This window comes from Aulostomus chinensis, chromosome 13, assembly GCF_037954235.1.
Source record: "Aulostomus chinensis isolate RoL2024-O1b breed Wild chromosome 13, RoL_Achi_v1.0, whole genome shotgun sequence".
Lineage (NCBI taxonomy): Eukaryota > Metazoa > Chordata > Actinopteri > Syngnathiformes > Aulostomidae > Aulostomus > Aulostomus chinensis.
This window is the reverse complement of record NC_141332.1, coordinates 5243917-5254536: the sequence shown is the minus strand read 5'-3', so window position 1 is coordinate 5254536 and position 10620 is coordinate 5243917. Positions and strand designations below refer to the sequence as shown.

Genomic DNA, 10620 nt, shown 5'->3' with positions numbered 1-10620 from the left:
GTTCATGTCTGTGTTGGGTCAACCCACTGTGCTTTTCTTGCGACAGGTTATCTCAGGAGCGTTTGCTGCAGGCTTTGGCCCTCCTGTCTGTATTATGACAGCTGCCATTAAATTACAGTGTCATGAATTAGAGCAAAGGAAGCAAACTCATGTCAAACTCACAGTTGGAGATGTGTTTAGTTTGCTCTGCTGCTCGGCATGTTTTCTGTCTCACCTACTGAAAATGTGTGCTTGTCAATATTGTGGTGATGGCTCTTGTCCTGCGCTGGTTATACATCAAGCTGCACTCATTGTTCTCACACAGATAAAGTAAGATTCGCTCACTCTCATGTACACCATCCACAGGACTGACACGTTTAGTCCTGATTGACTTTAGTCCTTTTTTTTTTTTTTTGTGATGTGTTTGTCAGTCATGTTGCATATACCAGTAGTGACATCATTAACCTCCATCCATCCATCCACTTTCTCCCGCTTATCCTGTTCAGGGTGGCAGGGGGTGGAGCCTATCACAGCAGACTTCAGGCGAGAGGCGGGGTTCCCCCTGGACGGGTCACCAGTCCATGGCAGGGCCAACACATAGAGACAGACAACCATTGGCTCTCCCAGCCACGCCTACAGTCAATTTAGAGTCTGGATTAACCTGGTCCCCTCTTGATGTCTTTGGACTGTGGAGGAAGCTGGAGTACCAGAGAGAACCCAGCAGGAACAGGGAGAACATGGAGACTCACACAGAAAGACCCCTTGCTCCAGCCGGGGCTCCACCCACAACCTTCTTGATGGGAGGCCACAGTGCTGCCCCCATATATTAACCCTAAACACAAACAACTATTATGTATGTGAACTATATAAATTGTATAGTTTATTAAACTATAAAATATGTCCACCGTTAGCCTGATTTTTTTCTGCTTCAAAAGGAAGAATGTCCTTTTCTCACTGAAAGGCATTTTTTCTTCTCCGTTCTTTTGACTGAAAGCCTCCACCTTGTGAAGTTTTGCAGCTCCTTGGATGATAAAAGCACCATCAGTGGAGGTTCTGCCAACTGTTCTTCCATCACACTGCTGTACTGTTGTTGTTGTTTGGGCTTCAGACCAGATTGCATGTGTTCTTCTTCTTGTGTATCCAACCTCCTCATCTGTTGTTCCATGATTTTATGCATCGCCCTGCAGCCCAATGTCTATTGCAGTATCGAATAAACAGGCGATTCAGGATGTGTTGTTTTTCCTGAAAGACAAATCAACTATGACAATAAATAAATAAATAATTTCAACTCTTGATTTGACTTGAATGATTTGCTGCACCGAAGTCAGTTCCAGATGTAACCCTTAGCTGGGGACAGCAGTAAATCTATCACAATTAACAATTGACTCAAGATTAAAGACTACATTTCCAAAGACCAATATGCTTTAACTCACAACATTAGAAGGATTTTATGCAAACAGGCAGAACCATTATTTGTCATTATGACAGGATCTACAAAAATAAAAAATATATATTGGTTAAAGAGAGGTGGAAAAAAAATCAAACTTCCTGCAGGATCTGCCCATGGCGTCCTTCTCATGCCATTGTTTGAGTTAACATCATCAATGAAAGTACACTTTTGGGCTCGAGCAAAAGTTGACTTGTAAGGTTTGTATGGTTAGACATGGCAGATACATTTATTGAGCATTTTAATGTATCTCTTTGTTATGAATAAGACCTGATGCGGTACAGATTTCACAGAGTAAATTTCTGCAGTAAATATAGAAGAGGGATGATTGTGGGTGATGTTCTTCAGTCGTCCAGGTTTTAGTATCTCTGAAGTGCTGTGTCATAGTCAGCTGTGACCTCTGGACCTCACAGTTGTTGTGGTCACATGAGAGACCGGGCCCAAGTCTCTCATGTGACCACAACAACTGTGAAACCCAGAGGTCACACGCCTCAAAAGACTCCATTAGAAGAACAGGCAGAGTTATGAAAGCCCCCCAACTCCCCACCAGTGACGAGAACTGAAGAAGCCCCTTGTTGAGCGGAGAAACCTCACCCAGCATGCTGACCAGTGACCAATGCACTGCAAGCTGAAAGTGCAGCTACGCTAATTCAACAACCAGTGGCCACCCGAGCCAAGCAGCCTCCTCAGATTGCTGCCTCTGCTCTGCCAGCTCTCTCCAACTCACTGTTCCCTAAGAAGCAATAATGTTCTCAGTGTTGACCTCAACCAGCCCCCTGTGAGTCCTACCAGTTGGGCCATCACCTGTTCTCTGATCCTAGGTTCTCCCTCTTGGACAAAGAGGGATCAGCAGTCCTGTCAGGAGCAGGAACTCTCCTGCTGGAATGACACCTGTGTAGCATGCAGGCTTTGCACAGGGATCCTAGGTGCTCTCTGTGGGCGTGTTTTGGGGGTGGAACATGCAGATCACCTGAGCATCGTGGAGCTAAAACAGGTGCTTACCCCTGGTGTGGTGGTCAGTGATTGACAGAGACACTGATGCCCTGGTCAAAGACTTCTCTGCCTGCTTTGTTTGTAGCAAGAATGAACACCAAGCCCCCCCCCCCCCCCCCCCACAGACACACACACACACACACTTCTGCAACATCTTTCCTGCCCCTGTTCCCCTCCCCTGCTTGTAGCGGTTGCCTATGAAATGGCTCAGTTACCTCTCAAATTATCATCTTCTGCCTGAACTCGCTCCCCTCTTGTGCTGGGGCCTCCCCAGACCAAGACCAAGACCCATCTACCACCCAGGTGGGGAGTCCCACTTATCCATTGCAGAGTCAGTTTGTAGCCTGAAGCCACAACTTTGTACACCTGAAATGAACAAAAGCAGCTGGCAACACTAAGATGTGTGTCTTTGTTGTTCTCTGTGTCCTGTCTTTGATCTATGAGTTGTGTCTCTGACACTTGGGTCCTGTCTTTGATCTATGGGTGATATCTTTGATTCCTGGGTCCCTTCTTTAATCTATGGGTTCTGTCTTTGATCTATGGTTTATGTCATTGATTCCTGGGTCCTGTCTTTGATCTATGGGTTATGTCATTGATTCCTGGGTCCCTTCTTTAATCTATGGGTTCTGTCTTTGATCTATGGGTTATGTCATTGATTCCTGGGTCCTGTCTTTGATCTATGGGTTGTTAGATAATTGATAAAGGTTAAAAAGTGATTGATGTCTTTGATAATACCCGAGTTCTATAATCCAGCATCAGAATTCTTACACAAACACATAACAGAAATCTACACATTTGTACAGAATACAAGTAGTAGTACAAGTAGTAGTGACTACCAAGCTCACTACACTACTTCTTATCTAAGTCATTTTTACTGCTAACTGAAAAATGGCTTCACGTGAAACTGGAGAACTGATCTATGAGGAGCATCTGCAGACTGGAGATGCCTCCATGTCTGACTACTATGATGAAGGTATAAACAAAACCTCTGCTAAATCAATCTTTAACCTAATCAATGATCCCCCTGTTACTTTCCAAGGACTTTCAATAAAAATGAGACATTTCCAAAACAATAGAATAGATCACTAATAACAGATTGAGTGTCCAGACAGACTCAACTGTCTGGCAGCACCATCTCAAGGTCTTTGACATGTGCAGCGATGAGTTCAGCAGCACTATCAACTGGGGAAGAGGGGCAAAATCTGTCTTGTTTCAGAAAAAAAGCTGAGCAATACTCCTGGTGATCTTTGGCTTTATTGATTTACACGCTTGTCTGACTGAACTCTCACCTTCTGCTTTCTGTGTCTCAACAGATGACTTCCTGCTCTTCCCTGGGACCTTCCTGGGCCACAACCACAGGATCCTGAAGTCCCTGGGTGAAGGTGGCTTTGGATACATCGCCAAATGTGTGAACATGAAGACCAAGACACCAGTGGCTGTGAAAGTCACCAAAAAACAATTCTTTCGCCAGGCCCAGGAAGAGGTACAGCACTAAAAAAACAATAAGTCACAATTAGAAGACTTCATAATTTCCATCAGAGTGTCAGGACAACTCTCATGAGTCAGTGTGAACAGCAGAAATCTGACCTTTTGAGTTTTTTTGCAGCTTGCCATCCTGGAGAGTCTGAGGCACTTAGACCCAGACAAGGCCAACATCATCCAATGGATGGATTCCTTTTACCATGAAGAGCGCCTCTGTCTGGAATTTGAGCTGCTGGACCAGAGTTTGTTTGACTTCCTGGAGCAGAGAAGCTACCAACCTCTGACCACCAAGCAGCTGCGTCCAGTTGTTCACCAGGTCTGAAGCCACTCTGGATGATTCTCTTGTCTTTGTATTGCTTGAGAAGGATTTGTTGATAAAGTTACACATTTTACCTCTTAATGAGCAACATGTGTGTGTTTCCAGTTGACCTCTGCTCTCATCCACCTGGGGACAGTCGGACTGATTCATGCTGATGTCAAACCAGAGAACATCATGGTTGTTGATCGGCGTCAGCAGCCATTAACTGTCAAATTAATCGACTTTGGCATTTCTTTCTGGTCTGCCGCTGCGCCTCGGACCTGTGAGCAGAGTCTCTGGTACAGGTAGGTACATTCAGACACCTGTGGATGTGATGTGATGTGATATCTGAAACAAGAGAAGGTTAAAACTCATGCAGGTGAGAGTTTGGTCTGACCTGTGTGCACCATTCTGGTCTGCTCTCAGGGCTCCAGAGGTCACCTTGGGCCTGCCGCTCTCTCCGGCCATCGACATGTGGTCTCTGGGTCTGGTGGCAGCAGAGCTGGCTATTGGATCTCCTCTGTATCCTGCAGAGGACGAGTACGACCTGGTAAGCGTTCCAGCACCAAGTCTGTGGACTCTCTCGTCCTTATCTGGTCATTTACCTTAAACAAGTCATCCAACTGTTCTGAAGTTAAACCAACATTGGTGTGTGTGCGTGTGTGTTCAGGTGAAGTTCATCGTGGAGACGCAGGGTAAACCAGCTGACCACCTGCTGGACTGTGGATCCAGGAGCTCTCGTTACTTCCAGAAGAGCAGCGATTCAACCTGGAGGTTCAAGGTACCGTTACATCTACAGGTCTGTGTGTGCTGATCTATCAGTCTGTCATCGCCTGCTAACTTGATCAATGTGTATTTTAGTCTCCTGAGGAGTTTGCTGAGGAGACTGGACATCGCTGGGAGGAGACGCGATACTTCCCTCTCTGCTCTCTGGAGGAGCTGGAGCAGGTGGCAGTTGAACTGGTGCCCAGGGACGCAAAAGACCAGAAGGAGCTGCGTCAGCTGACAGAGCTGGTGATGGGGATGCTGCAGCTCGATGCTAACGAGCGCATCACCCCCTCCCAGGTGCTGCAGCACCCGTTTTTCTGTGCTGACCAGCTCACTGACAGCAAGTAAGAAGTGTGTGGTGATGCAGCATGTCCAGCTGTGTGTTTGGACTCCAGTGACTCACTGATTTGATCTGTCTTCCAGTGTTGACTCCTGCTCAGTGACAGACATTCAAATGGCAGAGCCACAGACCAGCCAGGAGTCACCTGAGCGTGTGGCCATCGAACCTGTGACCCTGTTTGAGGAGGCTCCATCAGCTGAACAAGCTGAGTCAAGCGTCTGCACGGAGCAGAGAGCTGCAGACATCCAGCCTGGTTAGTCACATGACTGAGGTGCTGGCTGGCACTTTGTGTTTCTAGTTGCTCAAAAACTAACAACAAATTTTCCATCTGATTTTCAGGGGTCGGGATGAGCGGCGGCGGGAAGGAGGGACAGGTGTGGAGCTTCTTCAGGACGATTGCCAGAACGTTTCTCTGCTGCTTCACTGCAGATGAAGCATGAGGGTCAATGTGCTCACACACAAACCCTGAAACAGAGACCTCAGGCAGTTCTGACAGGACCCTCAATCAGGATGAACCTGCTTGTTTCCTCATTCTCTCAGAATGATGCACAGATAACCTGAAGCCAGATGCTCGCTCAACAGCTGCAGATGGAGGCCTGATGGACCTGCATCAGTGTCAGACTCTAAGAAACGTTGCATTCTGAAGGTCCCCATGAGGAGGGTCCAGCACCAGCGTCCCAACAACTGCAGCCCACCAGTTCACCCCTCGCCCCCCCCCCCCAAATCCCCACTTCTCCCATAATAAACTGTTTAAATTTGTTACTCTATGTTTTTAACTTGTTTTTCCTTGATGATGAATATGGGTTTGATGATGAAGGCTGAATATGAGAACAAAATTTGTAAGAAAGGACCAAGAAAATATTATCATACCAACAGTCGTATGAATATTGAGTGTCTAATCATACAAATGATGAAGACTGAGAATGGAAAAGAGCTCAATCTGAAAAATTATATCCATATCAATTTGAATATTGAATGGTTATGTTTCATTAATAATAAAATACTTATTTCTGTTTTATTTCATTAAATTCAGCTCAATACAGGCAGAGACATTGGGGGAGTTTTGTTTACTGCATTTCAGCAGAATTCAGAAGTAAAACATGAATGACCTCAGATGTAGAAGGTGTTCAGACCTGCAGTCCCAGCAGAACTCAGCACCGGTTCTGCATGAGAACCTGTAGTTATTGGTGTCATCAATGTCATTGGCGAGGTCCTCCGTCAATAAAGTTCCACCTGACAATATTTCCCCAAATACAGACCTCATGTGATCATTGTCGTGTCGTGTGAACCTGTATCTGAGGGAGTTGTGAGTCCTGCTGGGGCGTAGAGAGAAACGATCCACCTGCGACTCACTTCTCCGTGTTACTGATCCAGTTCCTTTTCCCCTGTTTTGTCAAATGTAAAACATCTGGTAAAACATCAGTTTCAAGGTCCAGGATTGTACGTGAGTGGTGATTCGTTTGTAGCGTGTATTCAGTTGATGATCAAAACTGTTATTTTGCGTCCAGCCTCCTTGTGGTCCCTGCATTTGGGTCCCTCTCCACCACACACCACCGTAACAGAGAGGCGGGGAAATAAGGGTGTGCAAACTGGGAGTTAAGATGAGGCCGAGCTGTCACAGTAGATGATGGAGTAGTCTTGTTGTGTTGCGCTGTTACTGTTGAGGAGATGGCTTTTGTGTTCATTACTGATGATGTCATGGCGTGACCTGTCCTAATACCATATTTGGTGACAAGGATGACTGGTTTCTCCCACCCACCACCTGCTCCCGTCCTGGCAGTGCCTGGCAAACCTCCAATACCCTGGGCTGGCTGGACAGAGTCCTACCTGGCCTCAGAGCTTCCAGACAGTGACGTACACATCTAGGCCTGAGGAGGTGCCCTTCATAATTACCTGTCCCTCACCTACAATATGGTTCTGAGCCCCCTCCCTAGGGAACTCAAAAACCGTTCACACTTGGATCCGCCTGGCGCCAATGACCCTCAGAGATACTGGCTGGATCAACAACCCCCTAACGAACCACAATAATATCAGCAGAGCCAACGAGTCTCGTGACCTCAACAACTCTGAAACCCAGAGCTTACAAGCCACAAACGTCTGTGTTAGAGGGTCACATACAGTTATTAACCCTTCAGAATACCCACCAAACAATATAACAACAAACCACAAAATGAGGAAGAGGACGCAGGGAAACGGCAGTCAGTCCAGAGTTTGTCAGAACTGAAGAGGGCAGGGCCACACCAGTGCTCCATTAGTCCTGACACTGCTACAATGGAGTACTAAGAAAGCTGGAAAGAGTTGCAGGACAACCTTGATACTTCTGAAGGGCTGGCGCCCTCCACACGGAACACATCAGGGCCACACTTGAACTTTCACCCTTGAGCTTCAGTAGAAGCAGCTGAGTAAAGACAACATCAAGCACTTCGATACCAGTGATGAGAACGATGAGGAGATGTTCACTTGTTCAACTTTATGCAAATATTCCTCAACATTTTCATTTTTCAACACCAATGACACTGTTGATACATGTTAAACTTGCTGACCTTGTTCCTTGGTGAGAGAAAAGGCCTCTGTGAGGGAAAACAATTTTCAGACTAATGATAAGATGTCATACGTGAAGGTCTGACCAAAGATGGAGTATGACGGTCCCTCCCAAGCTGATTCATATGGTTCATATATGACATCTACCCCACCAAAGCTATACTAGCATCCCTAGTGAGTTATAGGAGCCTGTATCACCACAAGCCATGATGGATTCCAAATAGTTTGAGAACTTCAAGCAGTCAAAGGAGTGAGCAATCTTGGTAAAGAGCATCCACTCTGAGCTCTGCAGCTACGCTGAAAATGGAGTACCTGAACACAAGTTCCTTCAGCCAGTCAGTGGAACAAGCAGGATGCCATCACACACCAAATCCAGTTAGAAAAAAATGTCAACAGCATCGTCGGGTTGTCTTGGTTGCGCCTCTCCAGAACCACGATACAAAATCACAGCTGTAAATATGCAAATACAGCTGAATTAACTCTGCTAATGTCTCCACTTCTTGACCAAGATGCCATTTTCTACTCCTGTTTTGCCAGCAGCATCAACAGCTAGAACCAATCAAGAGCTAGAGCACTGTTCGGATACAGGTGTGATTTTGTATCATGGTTCTGGAGAGGCGCAACCCAGATGCAGGGATCAACTGTTGCACTTGCCAGACAGCGACGGTACCAGACCGTCCCACATGTTACATGTACACTACAGAGCCAGAGGAAGGGTGCATGTGTTTCGTACAGTTATTTAATATCACATTCATGTGCTCTGTAATTGAGGGTGTAGACAGTGGTCCTGGTAGAGCGATAGCCTGGAGTTCATTTCTAATGGCTTTGCCTAAAGCAAATTCGACAAATGTGCCTCAGTCACTGCTGGAGCTTTGGCCACCAGCGTCAGTGCCAGAGAAGCAGTCATCCAGCAGACATGGAAACAATGAAGACAGAACTTTTACAATAGTAATGGGGATTCAGAGCTGGCCCCCAGACCTCCCAGCCATGCAGTTCTCTGCTTCTATGGACTTTATAAATCAATAATTGCAGTATATTTGTCAAAAAGTTAAGTTTTGGCTATAGAATGGATCTCAGAATATTTTGAGGTGGTGGGTGTTCGCTGACTGGGAGACGTCACTGGGTGACTGAGGTGTGAACACAAGCACAAGCTCCTGCCACAACTGTGAGGCGTTCATATAACAGTGGAATGTGTTAACAATTATTGCCCCAGGCCCTGTTTAACAAAGTGTGGTGCCCTCAGGTATTCACACAGCTCGCATAGCTCACTGAAAAGCTGAATGATCAGAGAGCGCCAGGTGAGGCGACATGAAAGTACAAGCACGATGTGTTGAAATCCAGTATGCACACGTACACAGGTTCATGTATCTACAGACGCAGCGTTGCTATGTGCAAGTTCTGATCTCAGAGAGAATTTGAACTCAGTGAAGGCCGAAGTCTGCTTGCAGGGTTCGTATTCATGAGCCATACATGAGTCATGAAAAGAGCCAAGCACCAAGATTTTCAAAAGCAGCTGCTTTCCTTGAAGGGAAATACAACCAGTTCCTAAATTTCATGGCGCTGATCTCATTTCTACCCTCCGTCTAAAATAATACAGTCACAGGATGATAACATGGATGAGATGATCTGCATGTGCACTGTTTTTGCAAGACCTTCTGTTCCAGAGACAATTTTGTAATTTTTGAATTTCAAATTTCCCCTTTATTTTTTTAACAATCCTGCAGTGCCAAAGTGAGGCCCACTGTTGGGAAAAAAAGAGTGGTGGAGAGGAGGAGTGCTGGGCCTGTAACCCCGAGGTCGATGGATCAGGGCTGTACTCTGCTACAATTCTTTTCATTCAACTGGCATGTTTAGCTGTTTTAGCTCTTTAACATGCGTTTAACAGACCGACATCTTTGCTGTAACAACAAGGTAGTGTGGCCGAGCGGTCTAAGGCGCTGGATTAAGGCTCCAGTCTCTGTGGAGGCGTGGGTTCAAATCCCACCACTGCCATTGTTTGCTTCTCATGATCAAATTGACTTATCAGCCAACCTTCCTGCCACATACTTGATGTAGCAGTGTGGAACTTAAATACACCTAACTTTCCTAGTCTGGCAGAAGAGAAGAAGACATGTCTTTGTGGAGCGGAAAATACAAAAGTTTAGTCTTTATCCTGGGCCTACTTTTCCTTTGCATAAGACTGTATATTGTCCCAAAGAGAAATTCTTTCCCACAGCCTTGTACCTGACAGCAGACAACAACCACATAGAGATAAAAATGATTGGAACTGCTCCAATATTGATCGCAGATACACAAAGTGGCTACAACGAGTGCACGTGGAAACAGCGATGTGTAGAGTCGAGCTCTCATCGTCGCCATTATGACAGCACGCCCCCCTCTGTGCGACGCAAGTGTGCTTCCGCAGGAGGCATGAGAACAGAGCGCCCGCAGCATCACGCCACTATCCTTTCCACCGGGTCCTGCAGTTGCGGCTGATTCAATCCTCCCAGTCTGTTTCTCTCTCATCACTCTGACTCCGATAAACAGACAACAATCACATTCAAATGGCTCGTCCTGATTACAATCAGCATCATCTTTGTCCAGGAGCTCCTCAATCACAGCTCCACTCCTATGTTTCAGGAGTGAAGGATACTTTTAATGATGTTGTCAGACGATGCAAAGAACAATCTGAGCTCGTGGTAAAAATATACTTTACAAAAACACCACAGTCGCCAGCTGTTGCTCCATCGCAGCCATTTCAAAGTCATTCACCCTTCTTGCTCAGTGCTGTAA

The 10620-nt window shown here is 46.1% G+C and overlaps 1 protein-coding gene and 1 non-coding gene across 2 annotated transcripts; both read left to right on the top strand.

Moving 5' to 3' along the window:
- Window positions 1-3168: 3168 nt before the first annotated feature.
- On the top strand, window positions 3169-6248 carry LOC147250655 (homeodomain-interacting protein kinase 2-like). The gene is made up of 9 exons (XM_086222508.1): window positions 3169-3392; window positions 3733-3902; window positions 4026-4217; window positions 4326-4504; window positions 4626-4749; window positions 4870-4980; window positions 5061-5311; window positions 5391-5560; window positions 5647-6248. The coding sequence occupies exons 1-9, from the start codon at window positions 3308-3310 to the stop codon at window positions 5745-5747; spliced, it is 1383 nt and encodes a 460-aa protein (XP_086078634.1). The 5' UTR covers window positions 3169-3307; the 3' UTR covers window positions 5748-6248.
- Window positions 6249-9758: 3510 nt separating this feature from the next.
- trnal-aag (transfer RNA leucine (anticodon AAG)) lies at window positions 9759-9840 on the top strand. The gene has a single exon. It is a non-coding gene; the product is annotated as a tRNA-Leu (tRNA).
- Window positions 9841-10620: the final 780 nt, after the last annotated feature.

Bases quoted from the DNA above. Each gene is read 5' to 3' on its own strand.
- LOC147250655 (XM_086222508.1), top strand. From the start codon at position 3,308: ATGGCTTCACGTGAAACTGGAGAACTGATCTATGAGGAGCATCTGCAG. The intron at 4,505-4,625 runs GTAGGTACATTC...GTCTGCTCTCAG, and splicing joins GAGCAGAGTCTCTGGTACAG to GGCTCCAGAGGTCACCTTGG. The intron at 4,981-5,060 runs GTACCGTTACAT...TGTGTATTTTAG, and splicing joins ATTCAACCTGGAGGTTCAAG to TCTCCTGAGGAGTTTGCTGA.